The sequence below is a fragment of the Pseudophryne corroboree genome, chromosome 5 (assembly GCF_028390025.1).
Source record: "Pseudophryne corroboree isolate aPseCor3 chromosome 5, aPseCor3.hap2, whole genome shotgun sequence".
NCBI classification, from domain to species: domain Eukaryota; kingdom Metazoa; phylum Chordata; class Amphibia; order Anura; family Myobatrachidae; genus Pseudophryne; species Pseudophryne corroboree.
The window spans coordinates 409,392,236-409,413,362 of record NC_086448.1 but is presented as its reverse complement, the minus strand read 5'-3'; the positions used below and the strand labels follow the sequence as shown (position 1 = coordinate 409,413,362).

The 21,127-nt window shown below is 42.7% G+C and overlaps 1 protein-coding gene across 1 annotated transcript in view; it reads left to right on the top strand.

Annotated features, from left to right (window-relative positions):
• Positions 1–21,127, top strand: part of ADCY2 (adenylate cyclase 2) — a 1,664,414-nt gene that overhangs the window by 1,591,966 nt on the left and 51,321 nt on the right. Inside the window, exon 23 of the mRNA XM_063922769.1 lies at positions 624–738. Coding sequence (XP_063778839.1) covers positions 624–738 — 115 coding nt within the window. The remainder of the gene's footprint in view (positions 1–623; positions 739–21,127) is intronic.

Sequence of the window (21,127 nt, the reverse complement as noted above, 5' to 3'; positions counted from 1 at the left end):
ACACTTTTAATCAGAAATCAAATGTAATCAGCTTCACCAACATAAGTAAATATTAAGTGTTTTCAGGAAAACAACAAACACCTAAAGTAAAATGCCACTCTTTGTCAAAGTGTCAGTTAATCTGTTTACCAGAAGCATAACATTATTGGGATTAAATACTAATTTCTCCTAATTCATTGCTGCATTTTCCTAGTCACATCCAAATGAAACTTGTGGAAATGCAATGTGATACAATTACTGAAAGAAACTCTATGTATATATTCCCAAATGTACCAGGTCCCTGTAACAACAAATGCAATGTTTTGTGAAACACTTTTTCTGGTAATGAAAGCTAATAAAACTGCCAACATTCAAGAATGACTAATTATCACTTGTAATGCCCCCCCTTCCCCTCCTTTTGTAGAAACCAATTTTTGTGAATTGTGTAGTCAAGCTGCCCTTTGCATAGGATTCTAAGTGATAGTTTTCATTGAAGCATTTAATCTTGAAGGTAACAATAAAATTCAAGGATTATATAAATGTCCTGTTAAATTTGAATAATGGCAACCACTTTGTGAATTTTTACTAAAACAGATTTAAATCTAAATATTTTTTTTGTCAATATCTTTCTCTTTATACTACAGGAAACAGACAGACAGTATATGCACATAGGAACAATGGTAGAGTTTGCATTCGCACTTGTGGCAAAACTGGATGTCATAAGCAAGCACTCATTCAATGACTTTATGCTTCGAGTGGGTATGTATTAGGTGACTTGTGTTGGTTGCTTATAGTCACAAAAGATGCAGACCCACCATATGTATTATACGCCCCTAATTGGCCACCCGGTACTTCTCAAGCTGCCCTCCTCACAGACCTGGCAACAGATTACAGTATATAACTTTGTGCCTAGTCATGTGGGTCTGTTGATATTTCTAAAATGTGCATGGTGTAAACAATAAAATAAAACCAACCAACCTCTACTTTATGACTATTTCCTCCATTAGAGTGTGTGGGTACTCTGGTACTGACATTTTCCTTTTTGCATGTGGGCCTAAAAGTAGCCTCTCTTGAACCGAAATCTTCAAGATATACCATTGACCCACTCATCTCTACTGAGAAAAGATGTGCAAAATTAGGAGCACATTGGTTTTTCCCTTTTGCCAGCAAAAAAAGGACATGGGAGAACATAAGGAAAAAAACCAAAACATAAATACTTGTTGAATACATAAGATGATATTCTGGGAGTTTTGTTGTTGTTGTTGTTGTTGTTGTTGTTGTTGTTGTTGTTGTTGTAGTAATACTACTACTACTACTACTACTACTAATAATAATAATAATAATAATTACTATTATTATTATTATTATTATTATTATTATTATTATTATTTCAGAATACTCTTCTATTATCCATTGCCTTTGTCTGCACAGGTGAGGGGCATGTACTGTTAATGTAATTATATCTACTTTTAGTCCCCATACAGGAAATCCTCTAGAGGAAAGTTACACAAAGCATACCAAGTTTGATTTCATCCAGAATCTAATACTAAACAATTTATTTAGTTAAGAAACACAGATTAACATGTAAAATTGTCACTATTCTGTATTATGAGAAAGGTCACCTGAACTTACACCTATATATGAAATATGGACAATACTAAAGGTTGAAATTTATGATTCCTGCATTGGGTCGAATTCAATTAGCCTCAAATATGTATTTTTACCCCGAAATGATTACTTTTCGGGCATCAATTATGTAGTAAAATCTTTTCAACTTATCAAATGTCCGCCTTTTGCAAAAAAAAAAACCTCTTAAAGTTTTCGGTGGTCTACTTTTCACGAGTCGAAATTTTCTCAATAGGCAAAAACGGTCTTTTCACAACAAACCTACTTAATTGCAGAACTGCTAAAAGTTTTTTTGTGGTTTGGGCTGCTGTTTTTGGACATTTCATTTCACCTACTTTGAGGTAGTGAAAAGTAAAAACCAACTTTGAAAATGTGTATTATCATTAACTTTTTGGTTTGTACAAACATTATTGTTTTAGAAAAAGGGAGGAGAAAGACTCTGTGTTGGGGCACACTTTGTACAATGAAATATATTAACACTTAACTTTTATTGATAGCTATACATAAGATACATTTTACACAAACTATTATAACATTGAGTTTTACCTAGGGAAAGTAAGGTTTACTAATGTCCATATCTGGGTTTCAATACCCTGTTAATTGGCACCAAACGTTTTCCTCTATTGATTCTCATAAATTGATTTGCACCTCAGATGAAAATATTAAAAACAAAGACAATTGTGATGTCTATTATTGAAGAGCACAGTTTATAGGGAATAAAGACAAAAAATTGTCAATGAAAATGTGCACTTTGGTAGTGGCTCGCTTGGTAGTGTTAAGTACCCTGCTTGTATATTTTTTCTGATACTACTTGTACTTAAATGTAAATAAGACTTGGCATTCTCCCCATGTACAGAGAAATTTAAATATTTGGCTGGATTTTGTTGGAGAGTAAAGCCATCTAGATTGAGAGTTTGGCACTTATATGGCTGTTACCCTCTGTGTTGAGTTTGTGAGGTTTGTAAGATAGTGGTATAAGTCATGTTTCTCCTCTTCTGCTTTTTGTTATAAATCAGGATATATTTACTGCACCTTATCTTCCAAGGTGGTCCCCCAACCAAGTACGTACCAGGCCTTTCAGTGCTTTGCTTCCAAGATCGGACAAGATTGGGCGTGGCTAGTGAAGTGTGGCAGTATAGATCAAATTAAACAAATGAGAGAGTGTGGTTTAATTTATGTGACACAATAGAGGAAAAGTTTGGTGCCAATTAACAGAGTATTGAAGCCCAGATATGGACACTAGTAAACCTTACATTTCCCTAGGTGAATCTCAATGTTACAATAGTTTGTGTAAAAATGTATCTTATGTATAACTGTCAATAAAGTTAAGTGTTAATATACCCACTTAACTGGCATGGTCAGATCTCATGCGACTGCGCCATCCCACCCTTTCCCCCCATTTTTGATGAGGAGAGCCATTCTGCAGATGTGCATAATATAATGTTTAAATATTTAAAAAAAATACTTTTTAAACTTTATTAAATAAAATAAATTTAAAAAAACAATGTTATTAACAGTTTTGAAGGGAAAAATCATCAGTAAAGTGGTTGTACAAACTGTGCCCCAACACAGAGTCTTTCTCCTCCCTTTTTCTATTTCTACAAATCTCACTGACTCTGGGAGCACCACCAACTAATAATATTGGAGATCACTCATGATTCTACACATGGGAGGTCATTCCGAGTTGTTCGCTCGCAAGCGGATTTTAGCAGATTTGCTCATGCTAAGCCGCCGCCTACTGGGAGTGAATCTTAGCATCATAAAATTGCGAACGAAGTAATCGCAATATTGCGATTACACACCTCGTAGCAGTTTCTGAGTAACTTCAACCTTACTCGGCATCTGCGATCATTTCAGTGCTTGTCGTTCCTGGTTTGACGTCACAAACACACCCAGCGTTCGCCCAGACACTCCTCCGTTTCTCCGGCCACTCCTGCGTTTTTTCCGGAAACGGTAGCGTTTTTTCCCACACGCGCATAAAACGGCCTGTTTCCGCCCAGTAACACCCATTTCCTGTCAATCACATTACGATCGCCAGAACGATGAAAAAGCCGTGAGTAAAATTCCTAAGTGCATAGCAAATTTACTTGGCGCAGTCGCAGTGCGGACATTGCGCATGCGCATTAAGCGGAAAATCGCTGCGATGCGAAGAATTTTACAGAGCAAACAACTCGGAATGACCTCCATTGTTGGTCCTTTCATAGATACCTAAAAGTGTAACCTCTTAAACTACAGTCCTGAGCGGCGCCAAACCCTGTTAGCCCTCACCAAGCATTATTTTTTATCAGCATACCTTTTACTTTATTTTTGGGGAGGTTTCTGACCCACAGTAATTTTTTTTTATTTTTTTATTTTAACTATGAAGCCTTCATTTTTACTCATGATCAACATTTTTACCCAAGATCTCACACCAGTTGGAATGGCAGAGGTGAGTATGCGATCTATTAAGCCGGCTTGACACTTGTACTTCTAACAAATAATTAAAGTTTCCAACATGTTTGTTTTACTACAGGATTCCTTGTCTTCACACCTCCCTAAGAAGGCCTCTTCTGTGGAATGCTATGAACCTCCTAGACCTACTTTACTGGAGTGGACCCTTTGGACTGCTAGTTCTACTGACTCTTTGCTTAACAGAAAATGGAAGTGACCCCTGTACTCTGGCGAAGCTTGTCTGACATCAGTTGGAATGGTACAGGTGAGTATGCCATCTAATAGGTTGGCCTGAAACTTGCACATTTAACAAATAATTAAAGTTTCAACACATTTTCCTACAGGATTCCTCATCTTCACAACTCCATAAGAAAGCCTCTTCTGTGGTATGCTGTGAACCTTCTAGACCTACTTTACTGGAGTGGACCCTTTGGACTGTTAGTCCTGCTGACTTCTTGCTTACTGGAAAATAGAAGTGACCTCTGCAATCTGGTGAGGCTTATCTGACATCAATTGGAATGGCATAGGCGAGTATGCTATCTATTAGCTGAGCTTGAAACTTGCACTTTTAACTAATAATAAAAGTTTCCAACACTTTTCTTTACCTACAGGATTCCCTGTCTTCACAACTCCTTAAGAAAGTCTGTTCTGTGATATGCTGTGAACCTTTTAGGCCTACTTTACTGGAATGGACCCTTTGTACTGTTAGTCTTGCTGACTCCCTGTTACTGGAAAATGGAAGTGACCTCTGTAATCTGGTGAGGCTTATGTGACATAGTTGGAATGGCATAGGTGAGTATGCCATGTATTAGCTGAGCTTGAAACTTGCATTTTAACAAATAATGGAAGTTTCCAACACTTTTCTTCTCCTACTGGATTCCCTGTCTTCACAACTCCCTAAGAAAGCCTCTTCTGTGGCATGCTTTGAACCTTCTAGGCCTACTTTACCGAAGTGGACCCTTTCGACTGCTAGATCAGCTGACCCCTTGCTTACCGTAAAATGGAAGTGTTAAGTATTTTCATTTTATTCTCCTGCTTCCAAAATTGTGTACATTGTGACCAGCAGTATACATATATAGTACAGTACAGTATGCCATTGCTGTATCTTGCAGCTCTGTGTCAAGTATACTATCTCTGTGCTGCATTATTGTGAGCAGTATATAGTAGGACAGTGCAGCATTTTGGTGACCAGCAGTATACATATATAGTACAGTACAGTAGGTCATTGCTGTATCTTGCAGCTCTGTGTCAAGTATACTATCTCTGTGCTGCATTATTGTGAGCAGTATATAGTAGGACAATGCAGCATTTTGGTGACCAGCAGTACACATATATATTACGGGTGTAGTATGGTATGCTGGCGGTCGGGCTCCTGGCGACCAGCATACCGGTGCTGGGAGCCCGACCGATGGCATACCGACAGTGTGGCGAGCGCAAATGAGCCCCTTGCGGGCTTGCTGCGTTCGCCACACTGCGGGCACGGTAGCGCGCCACGCTATTTTATTCTCCCTCCAGGGGGGTCGTGGACCCCAATGAGAGAGAATAGATGTCGGTATGCCGGGTGTCGGGATCCTGGCACCGGTATAATGTGCGCCGGGATCCCGACAGCCGGCATACTGAAGACCACCCATATATTACAGTACAGTAGGCCATTGCTGTATCTTGCAGCTCTGTGTCAAGTATACTATCTCTGTGCTGCATTATTGTGAGCAGTATATAGTAGGACAGTGCAGCATTTTGGTGACCAACAGTACACATATATAGTACAGTACAGTAGGCCATTGCTGTATCTTGCAGCTCTGTGTCAAGTATACTATCTCTGTGCTGCATTATTGTGAGCAGTATATAGTAGGACAGTGCAGCATTTTGGTGACCAGCAGTACACATATATAGTACAGTACAGTAGGCCACTGCTATTGATATATTACTGGCATATAATTCCACACATTAAAAACTGTAGAACAAAAATGTGGAGGGTAAAATAGGGAAAGATCAAGATCCACTTCCACCTCGTGCTGAAGCTGCTGCCACTATTCATGGCTGAGACGATGAAATGCCATCAACGTCGTCTGCCAAGGCCGATGCCCAATGTCATAGTAGAGAGTATGTAAAATCCAAAAAGCTAACGTTCAGTAAAATGACCCAAAAATCTAAATTAAAAGCATCTGAGGAGAAGCGTAAACTTGCCAATGTGCCATTTACGACACGGAGTGGCAAGGAACGGCTGAGGCCCTGGCCTATGTTCATGGCTAGTGGTTCAGCTTCACATGAGGATGGAAGCACTCATTCTCCCGCTAGAAAACTGAAAAGAGTTAAGATGGCAAAAGCACAGCAAAGAACTGTGCATTCTTCTAAATCACAAATCCCCAAGGAGAGTCCAATTGTGTCGGTTGCGATGCCTGACCTTCCCAACACTGGACAGGAAGAGGTGGCGCCTTCCAGCATTTGCACGCCCCCTGCAAGTGCTGGAAGGAGCACCCACAGTCCAGTTCCTGATAGTCAAATTGAAGATGTCACTGTTTAAGTACACCAGGATGAGGATATGGGTGTTGCTGGCACTGAGGAGGAAATTGACAAGGAGGATTCTGATGGTGAGGTGGTTTGTTTAAGTCAGGCACCCGGGGAGACACCTGTTGTCCATGGGATGAATATGGCCATTGACATGCCTGGTCAAATTACAAAAAAAATCACATCTTTGGTGTGGAATTATTTTAACCGAAATGCAGACAACATGTGTCAAGCCATGTGTTGCCTTTGTCAAGCTGTAATAAGTAGGGGTAAGGACGTTAACCACCTAGGAACATCCTCCCTTATACGTCACCTGGAGCGCATTCATCAGAAGTCATTGACAAGTTCAAAAACTTTGGATGACAGCGGAAGCAGTCCACTGACAACTAAATCCCTTCATCTTGTACCCAAGCTCCTGCAAACCACACCACCAACTCTCTCAGTGTCAATTTCCTCCTTAGACAGGAACACCAATAGTCCTGCAGGCCATGTCACTGGCAAGTCTGACGAGTCCTCTCCTAACTGGGATTCCTTCAATGGATCCTTGAGTGTAACGCCTACTGCTGCTGGCGCTGCTGTTGTTGCTGCTGGAAGTCGATTGTCATCCCAGAGGGGAAGTCGGAAGACCACTTGTACTACTTCCAGTAAGTAATTGACTGTCCAACAGTCCTTTGCGAGGAAGATGAAATATCACAGCAGTCATTCTGCTGCAAAGCGGATAACTCAGGTCTTGGCAGCTGTGTTGGTGTTAAACGTGTGTCCGGTATCCACCGTTAATTCACAGGGAATTAGAGAATTGCTTGAGGTACTGTGTCCCCGGTACCAAATACCATCTAGGTTCCACTTCTCTAGGCAGGCGATACCGAGAATGTACACAGACGTCAGAAAAAGAGTCACCAGTGTCCTAAAAAATGCAGTTGTACCCAATGTCCACTTAACAACGGACATGTGGACAAGTGGAGCAGGGCAGACTCAGGACTATATGACTGTGACATCCCACTGGGTAGATGTATTGCCTCCCGCAGCAAGAACAGCAGCGGCGGCACCAGTAGCAGCATCTCGCAAACGCCAACTCGTTCCTAGGCAGGCTACGCTTTGTATCACCGCTTTCCATGAGAGGCACACAGCTGACAACCTCTTACGGAAACTGAGAAACATCATCGCAAAATGGCTTACCCCAATTGGACTCTACTGGAGATTTGTGACATCGGAAAATGCCACCAATATTGTGCATGCATTACATCTGGGCAAATTCCATCACGTCCCATGTTTTGCACATACCTTGAATTTGGTGGTTCAGAATTTTTTTTAAAACGACAGGGGCATGCAAGAGATGCTGTCGGTGGCCCGAAGAATTGCAGGCCACTTTCGGCATTCAGCCACCGCGTGCCGAAGACTGGAGCACCAGCAAACACTCCTGAACCTGCCCCGCCATCATCTGAAGCAAGAGGTGGTAACGAGGTGGAATTCAACCCACTATATGCTTCAGAGGATGGAGGAGCAGCAAAAGGCCATTCAAGCCTATACATCTGCCTATGATATAGGCAAAGGAGGGGGAATGCACCTGACTCAAGCGCAGTGGGGAATGATTTCAACGTTGTGCAAGGTTCTGCAACCCTTTGAACTTGCTACACGTGAAGTCAGTTCAGACACTGCCAGCCTGAGTCAGGTCATTCCCCTCATCAGGCTTTTGCAGAAGAAGCTGGAGACATTGAAGGAGGAGCTAAAACAGAGCAATTCCGCTAGGCATGTGGGACTTGTGGATGGAGCCCTTAATTCGCTTAACCAGGATTCACGGGTGGTCAATCTGTTGAAATCAGAGCACTACATTTTGGCCACCGTGCTCAATCCTAGATTTAAAGTCTACTTTGTATCTCTCGTTCCGGCAGACATTCCCACACCATGCCACCCAGGGACAGGCCACTTACCTGCTCAGAAAATCTTGCACCTCTTTTTTTATTTTTATTTATCTCTGCATCATGTGATGTTTAGGGATAATTTTTTTAAATCTGCAATCCTGTCTGACACTGCAGTGCCACTCCTAGATGGGCCAGGTGTTTGTGCCGCCCACTTGGGTCGCTTAGCTTAGTCATCCAGCGAACTCTGTGCAAATTTTAGGAATAAAAATAATATTGTGAGGTGTTCAGAATAGACTGGAAATGAGTGGAAATTATGGTTATTGAGGTTAATAATACTATGGGATCAAAATTACCACTAAATTCTATGATTTAAGCTGTTTTTGAAAAAAAACACCCGAATCCGACGACAAATTTTCAGAGAGGATTTGCCAAAATGCGTCCGAATCCAAAACACGGCCGCGGAACCGAATCCAAAACCAAAACACAAAACCCGAAAAATTTCCCGTGCACATCTCTAATATATTTCCGAAAGTGGGGCGGAAGTGACGCGACGTCAGGATACCGGAAGTGTGGCGGAAGACCCTCCGGCGCACTTATATGAGACTTTTTACCCAATTTTCTTGCTTCAAACCTGCTTCTAAAGCATCTATTGAACATTGTGTGTACATACACTATTTAATCAGGTTATATATTAACTGTAACTACTAGGTTTTAGTCTGTTATGCAATACCATGTGCAAACAACAGGAAGTGATGTCACAATTGTTATTAGATTAGTACTGGTATAAATAGAAGCCTGGTCCCACTACACCAACACCCCTTGATGAAGTCTGAGTGACGAAACGCGTTGGGCAACCTGGCAGTGACCACATACCAAGTTAAGCAAAATCTTCTTACTTATATATTTTAACTGGTATTATATTCTATGTGTATGTTGTTTTTATCCCATTTTTTAAAGAGATTTATTGTTTAAAAATTTTTTTATGTGACTAAATGGTATTTTAAATTTATATTTATCCACCCATAGTGTGAGTTTTTATCTTTTTTAGACACCATTGGTCGCTATACCCCCCCCCCCCCCCTTGTGTATCTAAGTTTATGCCACAGGGAACCGCCATCCCTGTTTGGGGGTCAGCAGACGCCCTTTTGAATCTCTAGGGAGTGTCAATTATACTTGCATGGTACATCTTATACTTATGGTCTGTGATCGTTGGTGAACACAAGTGGCGCAATAATTCTGTTCTATATATATATATATATATATATATTAAAAAAAAGAAACTGGGATCAGATATGCTCATTTGACAAAATGTATTCTGGCGTTCATCCATTTTGGAAGCCATGTCACAGATCTGCTGCTCTCTTGAAGTCAGCTGCCCTTGTCCTGGTTGACTTGAAATTGCGAAGCTGTAGAAAAATCATTTTTAAAGATGGTATATGGTAAATAATCCTCTATCACAGCATATCAATGTAATCTAACATCAGCAGGCTTTACACATTGAACAATATATTGCACTACTGGGAAAAATATCATTTATATAGGTTAGCTGCATTTAACAACATGCTTTTAGATGTCCAGGAGTACACATGTGCCATGCAGTTCAGCCAATGTGATAACCCTGATGTTGGCAGGTGTGAGTGCGCAGTATTGGCTACACACTATATGTGTGCACGATATGTTTAATTAATATGTGGGATTAGACAACATATAGGCAGTTGTTTCCACAGCATAACACATTTTTTTTTTTTTAAGTTAACATTGTTTTGTTAATATACAGTATCTTACCATTTGGAGAAGAACCACATTCTCTTCTTCATCATCGTCGTTGTCATCATGAAGTAAATCTGGATGGAACCGTGGTCCAATTCCTGAGGCTGTACCACTGCTGGTTGTTGGTCCAAATTCTTTTGTCCCAGCTAAAAAAATGAATGTTAACAGTTGAGGTTTTTACTTTGAAAATGTAAGATGTGCATTTACCCGGTTGATCCAGAGGTTCTGCTATCCCAAAGCCAGGACCTTCTTCAATCCTACTGTGTCCTTAATCTTCCACGCTTGGCATTGGATCCCTTGTTTCTGAAGCTCTTTCTTATAACATGTTGTCCTCTAAACCTTCAAAGGTAACATCTGGTGGACTCAAACACAATGGTTGTCATAGGTTGGAGTTCAAGGGTGAAAGTGTGAATCTCACTCTTCTGTACTGTGGTCTCTTCATAATGGGCAGCCAGCTCCTTCCTTAATTGGCTTGCCCCCTTTCATTGTCTGGTTTCCTTTGTTGATGTTCTTTGTACTGGCTAATCATCTATAGGGATAAAAAAAATTATGTGAAAAATAAATGCAGATGACATTCAGGTTTGCACAGCAAATGTGAATAAATTCTTACCACGCTGAAGCCTTTGCTGTCCAAAAGATCCCGAAGGCCTGAAAGATGTTTGTGTTCCAAAAGGTCTTTTTCAATTTCCTCTCATTACTTGTTGTCCAGACATCTGTCCTGATGGGGCACTTGCATAAGTTGTGGATGGATCATGCGAGTCCAACATTCCCTATATGCCTACCACCATTAGTCTGTGCTCTGGGTCCATAATATTTCTTAAGCTAGCCATACATCAGACCAACTTTTCTCCAACACTCCAAACTTCCAACCATCCAACTTGTCTGTTCAACTAAAACAGTGCCCCACACATCTCACCAACTTTTTACCAGTGCTCCACACATCTAACCAACTTTTCATTAGACCAACCAACCTTCCAACTTCTGTCCAACTTGTGATGTCACCGAAGTAGGCGGACAGTGCCTGCCTACAGTTCTTCAGTTTTGTTTTTTTCATTTCAAAACATGCAGAAGTGTCTTTTATTCAGTGAAACTGGGCTTTTCTTTCACCACAATACATTTATTAGATTTACTTATTTTTATACTGAACTATGGATACCAGCATGGTTGGGCTGCCAAGGCAAATATATATATATATATATATATATATATATATATACCAGATGTAGATATTCGGCACTCCCAATGTAGTAAAATGTACAGCTTGCCTGGTGCCCTCCTGAGCTTCAAAAAGCAAACATATCACAAACGATAGGCGGCACTCTAGGACTTTTCAAAAATCAAGAACATACGTGACCCTGTTCGGACTGCTTAACATTTCGGTTTAATGTAACCGTCGTCAGACGGTTACATTAAACCGAAATGTTAAGCTGTCAGAACAGGGTCACGTCTGTTCTTGATTTTTGAAAAGTATACACACATATATATATATACACACATATATATATACACACATACATACATACATATATCCCAATAATTATAGTGGCTTATATGGACTTCAGCAGTTAAACAGCTCTGCTAAATATTAGATAATAATTTATATTCCTTCAGCTGCTTATCTGGACTGCATTTGAATGAGGAAAATGGATACATGCACAGACTGAGTTGCAACATATATGTAGCAGAATCAGCTACTCTGGATTTTCTGCAATGGTACAAATGCGGCATTTCGACAAAAGTATATTCAATTGAAGTTTGTAAATTCGACAACAGTGCTTTTAGACAGTAAATTCGTCATTTTCAATCCGCCACACTTTGGTGGCGGAATCTAATAAAAAAATTTAAAAACATGTTTTTTGGGTTTGGTTTTTTTGGGTAATAGCATATCTATTTATATTAGAAGGGATTAGGTAGTTGGTTTGTCTTTTTTGGAGGCACAAGTATTATTTATATATTTTTAAAAAGATTATTATATTATTATTAATTTTTTTTAAATGGAATGGGGAAAACCCAAAAAAAAATTGCGTGGGGTCCCCCCTCCAAAGCATAACCAGCCTCGGGCTCTTCGAGCCGATCCTGGTTCTAAAAATCCGGGGGGAAACGGACAGGGGATCCCCCGTATTTTTAAAACCAGCACCGGGCTCTGCGCCTGGTGCTGGTGCAAAAAATACGGGAGACAAAAAGAGTAGGGGTCCCCCATATTTTTTACACCAACATCGGGCTCCACTAGCTGGACAGATAATGCCACAGCCGGGGGTCACTTTTATACAGTGCCCTGCGGCCGTGGCATTAAATATCCAACTAGTCACCCCTGGACGGGGTACCCTGGGGGAGTGGGGACCCCTTCAATCAAGGGGTCCCCCCCCCAGCCACCCAAGGGCCAGTGGTAAAGCCCGAGGCTGTCCCCCCCATCCAAAGGCTGCGGATGGGGGGCTGATAGCCTTGAGAAAATTGAAAGAATATTGTTTTTTCCAGTAGTACTACAAGTCCCAGCAAGCCTCCCCCGCAAGCTGGTACTTGGAGAACCACAAGTACCAGTATGTGGGAGAAAAACGGGCCCGCTGGTACCTGTAGTTCTAATGGCAAAAAAATACCCAAATAAAAACAGGAGACACACACCGTGACAGTAAAACTTTATTTCACACATGTCGACACACACATACTTACCTATGTTGACACGAAGCAGTCGGTCCTCTTCTCCAAGTAGAATCCACGGGTACCTGAAAATAAAAGATAATTATACTCACCTGATCCAAGGTCCAGAGTATAATCCACGTACTTGGCAAAACAACAAACCGAACACCCGGACCAAACGGACTGAAAGGGGTCCCATGTTTACACATGGGACCCCTTTCCACGAATGCAGAGACACCCCCGTGACCCCGTGCGTGCGTGTCACAGTGTGTGTGCGTGCCTGTCACAGTATGTGTGCGTGCCACAGTATGTGTGTGCACGTGCATGTCAGTGTGTGCGTGTCACAGTGTGCGTGCATGTCAGTGTGTGTGCGTGCGTGTCAGTGTGTGCGTGTCAAAAGTGTGCGTGCGTGTCACAGTGTGTGTGCGTGCGTGTCACAGTGTGTGTGCGTGCGTGTCACAGTGTGTGTGCGTGCGTGTCACAGTATGTGTGCGTGCGTGTCACAGTATGTGTGCACGTGCGTGTCAGTGTGTGCACGTGCGTGTCAGTGTGTGCGTGTCACAGTGAGTGTGCGTGCGTGTCACAGTGTGTGTGCGTGTCACAGTGTGTCTGTGCGTGCATGCCAGTGTGTGTCTAATACCATGTGTATATACAGCTGCCGCTGCCGGGTTGACAGGGGCAGCTTGTTTGTTTGCTTGTGACCTCTAATGGGGTATATGCTGCAGCCTGGTGGGAAGGCTGACATGCAGCAGCGCCGGGTGTCCGCTGCTGATGGGGTGCGGACAGGGGATCACTCCTGCGGCTGGTGATCGCGGGCGGGGTGACAGGCGCCGGGTGTCCGCTGCTGATGGGGCGCGGACAGGGGATCACTGCTGCGGATGGTGATCGCGGGCGGGGTGACAGCTGCCGGGTGTCCGCTGCTGATGGGGTCCGGGTAGGGGAACACCACTGCTGGGTTTGGTAATGCAGGGGTTTGTAGGGTAGGTGCCGGGTGACCTCTGACAGGGGTGCAGGCAGGGGGACACAGCTGCTGCAGGCGGTGAACACTGTTGAGGTGCGCCAGTGCAGCAGGGGCACTGAATTCTCTCCTCCCGCTCAGCCGCTGCGTCTGACAGGGATTCCGATGAAGAAGTAGGTGTCCGCCTACTTATCGTTCAGTTCCCCCTACACCTGAACGATGAGTTGGGAAAATCAAACAGGTTTGATTTTCCCAACTAGTTGGACAGACCGTTTCTGGCCGTTTTTTAGCGTGTGGGAGCAAACGGCTGATAATCGTTTGCTCCCACACACTGCCTGATTATCTTTACAACCAGCCAACTAGTTGGCTGGTTGGAAAGATATGGTCCTGATGTATGGCCAGCATTACACTTTCATGGCAGAGTTCTCAGAATCTTTGAACCTAGCTCCACATTGAGCTTTCTTTCAGGATTCCTTTTGTTCTTGGAAAAGATTTTCTTTCACAGAATGCTCCTCTTGCTGTGTTGAATCCTTAAATCAGAAAATGTGTTTTTTTCATTTTAAGAAACTGTAAAGGTCTGCCCGACGGTGTGTTAAGTGATGTGTAGGTATACCTTTGTATGTGTAAAAGTGCCTGACAGAGTGCAAAGTGATGTGTAGGTATACCTATGTATGTGTAAAAGTGCCTGACAGTGTGCAAAGTGATGTGTAGGTATACCTATGTATGTGTAAAAGTACTGTACCTGACAATGGCCCTCATTCCGAGTTGATCGCAGCAGTTCATCGCATCGCAAACGACAAAAAATCGCAAACTGCGCATGTGCAAAAGCAGAAATGCGCGTGCGCAAAGGGAGCGATAAGACGCTTGTGCAAAATTACTAACTGAAAATCAGCTCGTACTACATCCCCCGAAAACAGGGAGTGATGGAGGCGTGGCAGAGGCTCGGCTTCGCTATCAAACGAAATGGGCGTGAAAGTGGGCGGCTAGTGTGGGAGTATGCAACCGGCAGCAGGCGTGTTTTGAGCAGAAATGCGTATCTGATGATAAAAAGTACACAACAAATGTTCGCTATCTTAACGCAGCTGAGGAGTAAGTCTGCAGCTACTCAGCACTTGCGAAGTATTGTTACAAGTGTGTCTGCCCTATTTAGCAATTAATTAGCAAATGAATTCACCTGTTCAGCAATTACTTGCCAAACACTGCAGTTACAAATGACTCCAAACAGCAATTGTATGCCCACATAACAAATGTACATTTACCAGGTCTAAATCTGACACACTCACAAATAATGCACTGTCTTTTAATTATTTGGTAAAATACTTTGATGTTAACTGCATGTTTAAATTATTTGCTGAATACTTTGCAATCTAATCAAGTGTGAATAAACCAACTTATAAACTACATCAGCTGAATGTTCTCGACATAGACATATTCCTTTATACATACCAAATAACATGAGCGACATAATGCAGCCTACACTTAATGGGGGTCATTCCGAGTTGTTCGCTCGTTATTTTTTTCTCGCAACGGAGCGATTAGTCGCTAATGCGCATGCGCAATGTCCGCAGTGCGACTGCGCCAAGTAAATTTGCTATGCAGTTAGGTATTTTACTCACGGCATTACGAGGTTTTTTCTTCGTTCTGGTGATCGTAATGTGATTGACAGGAAGTGGGTGTTTCTGGGCGGAAACTGGCCATTTTATGGGTGTGTGTGAAAAAACGCTACAGTTTCTGGGAAAAACGCGGGAGTGGCCGGAGAAACGGAGGAGTGTCTGGGCGAACGCTGGGTGTGTTTGTGACGTCAAACCAGGAACGACAAGCACTGAACTGATCGCACTGGCAGAGTAAGTCTCGAGCTACTCAGAAACTGCACAGAGAAGTCTTTTCGCAATATTGCGAATCTTTCGTTCGCAATTTTGATAAGCTAAGATTCACTCCCAGTAGGCGGCGGCTTAGCGTGTGCAAAGCTGCTAAAAGCAGCTTGCGAGCGAACAACTCGGAATGACCCCCAATGTTACTTAATAACACTTTTTTTTTTTTGTTGGAACATGTGTCCATATCTAATACTATGCCATGTTGCCCCTAGTAACCCAAGTTCAATTCCAAGTTTTTTTTGTTTTATATGCCCAGTTAAGTGTTGTGCAAGGCATACATTTTTTACATTATAATATTCAATGTTTGTAAGAATATTCTGATTGTTCCCTTGTTCCACAAATGTAAATATGCCATGTTAAAGTTTACAGGGCACAGATTTCAAGATTGCATAACCTTTAATAAAACACACAAACAAGTGTTTTCATTTTTTTTTTTACTTCAATAAATAAAGTAAAGCAGCAACACAACATGGCTACAAATGAGCATCACATACAAAGATGGACATAGCAACAAGCAGCTGCCAGTGGCAATTTTGACATAGCAGAACCCAGTACTATGGTAACCCCATCTACTGGCAAAATATGAAGTATAATATTTACTAAGTATATGTTGTGAACCCCCAGCCAGACGATACTTTTGGGGGATCTGAGGTCGATTCTGGACCCAATACACCAACCCTAACATACACAGCACGCTAGGAAGAGGAAGATGGCTCAAGTGTACAGGAAAATAACTCACAGGCTACAAATCCAAAAAGAACACAACCCCCTTTCACCATGAGGGAGTTGTACATTCTGGCCACACAAGCCAAAAAAAAACCCCATAGAGGCAACATGTCAAACATGGGTGCTGGGCATCTGGAGAGACATCACTTTCTCTTCTTTTTCCCCGCCTGATGTTGTTCTTCACAGCTTGGTCTGCAAAGTGACCTTCGAGGGCCCTGCCCAGTGGGATGTTCTTCCTGGGCAGAGGGAGGGGAGGGAGCAGATGTGGTTCTCTCTCTGCCACTGTGGTAAAGGCAGCCAGCGATGTCCTGGAGCCCTTGCAGAATGGAATTGGCAATATGTTGGAACGAGGAGGCGAGTTGCTCTTGGCCCTGCCTGATCTCTGCCAGACCTTGGCAGAGTTGAGCTACACCTTGCTCCATACTGGTTCTGTGCTCAGTGAGCCGGACAGGTATCTGGCTTACCTCCTGGATCATCCTGTCCTGAAAAGCATTCAAGCTCTCACCATACCTGGCAATTTGAGACACGATGTCCGGGATAGCAGAGGGTTGGGTGGGGGGGCCAGTTGGAATCTGGACCGATGGAATATGTGGTCCCACACTGGCAGAGATACTAGGTCCCCCCACCTCAGCCACATAACCCTCCTCTGACTCTACCTGCTCACCCACCTGTGCTGTGTTATGTTAAAAGCAAACAGAAGAATGAGTGGAAAAAGGGAAGAAAAAATCAACATTAGACTTTTGGAACCACTAAATTAGATTTTTAGGAATATGTGTGTAAACTTACCTGGCAAGTCATGTAGATTAACTATTTCAGGCAGGTCCATGTCCATATGAGACACCCCACCCGCCTCCTCGTTGCTCACACAGTCCATCGCCAGCTCCTCAAGATCTGTGTACTCCACAGTGGCAGCTAGACCTCCCCCTGTTGCCCTTGAGACATTCCACTCCGCAGACCTCTTGCCCTTCAGGCGGGATTTGAAGTCGGCCCAACTACATATGTGAGTAGAATTAGGGGTAAGGGACATAAAAGTTATGAATACCTGTTTTTATTGATAGTACTCATGTTATGTATTTGGTTGCTATAGGCAACATCACATTTAGCAAAGTTTGTAATAATAATTAGGGCAGAAAATGGTGTGTCAATATACACTTACCGTCTTCTAACTTCCTGTGAGGTGCGGACAATTGAGCCGACTTCATTAACAGAATCAGTGATGTCCCCCAGATTCGATCTTTGGTTGCAGCACCCATGTTTTTGATGCCTCTATGAATTTTTTCCATGGCCTGTGTGACCAAAACACGTAGCTCCCTCTTAGTGAAGGCGGGCTGTCTTCTTTGTTTTTTGGATGTAGCCTGTGAGCTATCGTCCTGTCCCTCCTCACCATCTTCCTCTTCACTAGCTGCTTGTGTACTTTGGGTTTGAGACGGTAGTCCAGAATCACCCTCAGTTTCCCCAGTATTTATGTCTGGCAGGGTATTCACACCTAACTCCTGTGTATCAGAAGATGGGGTTTCAACAGTACTGGGTCCTGCTATTTCCACATCCGCACTGGCAGCTTGCAGCATCTGTCTCTACAGCGCTAGACGCCTAGCTGTCAATGCGGACATCTGCTGCTGCACCATGTCTATCTCTGCTGCCATCTGCTCACGTGTAGCCATGTTGCTGGTGGCATGTGTGTTTGCACAGCTGTCTTGCGATTTATAGCTGCGTGTGATTTCCAGTGCGGTAATTCGCACAGGTGTCAATTATGCAAATAGGTCCAGTAATTGTTGTACTGGCTATTTAAACGCCTTGTATGCAGCCTGTGTGAGTGGGTGTATGGTGAAAAATACTGAAGCAAGACAGAAGCAAGGTGGACGTGGTGCATAGCACATTTCTGAGTGAGTTTTTATTGCAGTATATTGCATAAAAATGTGCGTTTGTTAGCTTGCACATTTCTTACTGTTGTGTTGCGGTTGGCGTATTTAACACAACTTTAAAAAAAAATTTGCTAGTATATTACAAAACAGAGTATGTATGCGTGTGCAATGCTCCTTTGTAGTGGTTTATAATTTGTTCATTTTGTATGGTGTTTAATGTTTATTTTATTATCTGTGTTTACATGTAGTATCTAATAGTTATGTTACATGTAATTTGCAGTGTGCCCGTTCCAGTGCTGACAGTGTGTGTGTGTTGCTTTTCTTATTGGCCTTTTCTCTGTCTTGTAGGTGGCTCTATTGTTTTCTTTTCTGAATATATATTTCTAGCTGAAGTAGGCCTTTTTTTGTTTCTGTTTGGGACCAAAGTTTCAATTTATTTTCTGAGCAGGTAAGTGACCTGTCCCTGGGTGGCATGGTGTGGGAGTGCTGACAGTGTGTGTGTTGCTTTTCTTATTGGTCTTTTCTCTCTCTCTTGTAGGTGGCTCTATTGTTTTCTTTCCTGAATATATATTTCTAGCCGAAGTAGGCCTTTTTTTGTTTCTGTTTGTGCAGTAGTGTTTGGAATATGTGTAATGAGCATTATGTGTGTCATGTAAAAATGCATTAATAATGTGCAACATATGTGTAAGGAGCACTATGTGTGTCATTATGTGTATAAGGGCATTAATAATGTGCGGCATATGTGTAACAGGGTACTACTGTATGTGTGTCATTATGTGTATAGGGGCACTAATAATGTGCAGAAAATGTGTAGGGGGCACTATGTGTGTCATTATGTGTATAAGGGCATTAATAATGTGCAGAAAATGTGTAAGGGGCACTATGTGTGTCATTATGTGTATAAGGGCATTAATAATGTGCAGCATATGTGTAACAGGGTACTACTGTATGTGTGTCATTATGTGTATAGGGGCACTAATAATGTGCAGCAAATGTGTAGGGGGCACTATGTGTGTCATTATGTGTATAAGGGCATTAATAGTGCGCGGCATATGTGTAAGGGACATTACGTGTAAAAGGGCATTAATAAAGGTTGTCATAATGTGTAAGGCGCATTTTGTTTTTAAGGTCATTAATAATGTGTCTCATATGTGTAAGGGGCATTACTGTGTGGCATTATGTGTATAATGTGCTCTACTATGTGGTGTTGCGTATAGAAAGGGCACTACTGTGTCATCTAATGTGAATAAAGAGCAATAGGGTGTGGTGTAATGTGAATAAGGAGCAATTCAGTGTGATGTAATGTGAATAAGGGGCTCTACTGTGAGGAGTAACGTTTATAAGGTAAAGTGATACTACTGTGGGATGTAATATGAATTATGGACACTATCGCATGATCAAATGTGAATAAAGTTGCAGTACTGTGTGGCGTAATTGGAATTGGGGTTACTATTGTGTGGCCATGCCCCTTGCCAGCAAAAACACACCCCTTTTTGGGCTGTGCACCAAATGTGCAAACTGTTCCTATTTAAAATATAGGGGGTACAAACCCCAAAATAAGGACTGCTATGGATGAGGGGTGATGGTGCTGAGAAAGAGGTGCAAGGTCAGAGGCGGAACCAGTGGTGGTGCTAGGGGGCACCAGCCAAAATCTTGCCTAGGGCATCATATTGGCTAGGGCCGGCTCTGGATGCAGTGATGAGTAAAATGGGGTCATCCTTCCTAATTCTCTATGCCAGCATTTTCTGGGAAGCAGAGGTAGTAGACCCTTCAGAAACTGACCTTCAGGATAACAGGAGACTCTCCCAGGTCAGCTAGGCAGTCACACACACACTCCGGGTGTGCAGAGGTCAAGACAAGTGGTTATCAAATCCCAGATATATCCACGTATACAGTACCAGGTGCCCTCCTAGGTACCCCCGGCAAGGATCCAACATGCAGAAAATGGAAGGCAGCACTCGAAAGTTACATGCAGACACAAGCAGATGTAATCAGTGGTGTAGGGTTCAAAAGATAATACTGTAAATATCACCACTCAGTAAAAATAAGCACTCACATTTAGTAGAAGGGTATATTACAATAATCAGGATTAAATCATAGTCATACACCATGACAGCGGAAGCAAGGCTGCTACTGCTGCCATCTCAGTGTATGACTATGGTTTAGTGGTGATATTATTATCTTTTTTAATCCTGCACCACTGATTATACTTGTATTGGAGTGCTGTATATAAACACACACACCATACATATATGAGGGCCCCCTCATAGGAACAATGAGGTGACTTTCAAAATGATGGGCAAGTGAGGCTGCCCTGGACCCCACTTACCCACAGAGCGGGAGGACAGTGTGGCTGGCCGGTGCGGTTTTTCCTCGGACAAGCTGACAGGTGCGTTGGGCGCACTGGGGGTTACTCAGTTCTATGCACACAGTGTTGCTGCAGAACCTGTCTGGCTCCTCTTCCTCTGGTGACGGCTGCTGGGATGCTGTGTGGTGTAGCTCCACTGGTCCTCCTCTGTCTGCGGTTGGCTGGGAGTGGGGAGACAGGGATGTGCGGAATGCGGATGATAAGAGAACTATCCTTCTGTGGAAGCTGCTGACATTACAACAGGCAGAGAAACGCGTAAGAGAGCACTACCTGCGACTAGGAAGCTTGCTAAGGAATCCCTTAACACTTGCAGCATGAGGACCGGAGCGTGATTGAAAAGGTGAGACGTCACCTGGCATTTAAAAGATCATCCTGGTCTGAAGACACGCAAAGTTTTGCATTCAATAATTTTGAACCCTGGCTTGCTGGAATGACAAAGACTAATGTGCTTTGCATTGCATTATTAACACCTTGCTAAAAGCATCTAATACTTAACTCCGGAGTGACTGGTACAAATTCAATGTGGTTTTAGA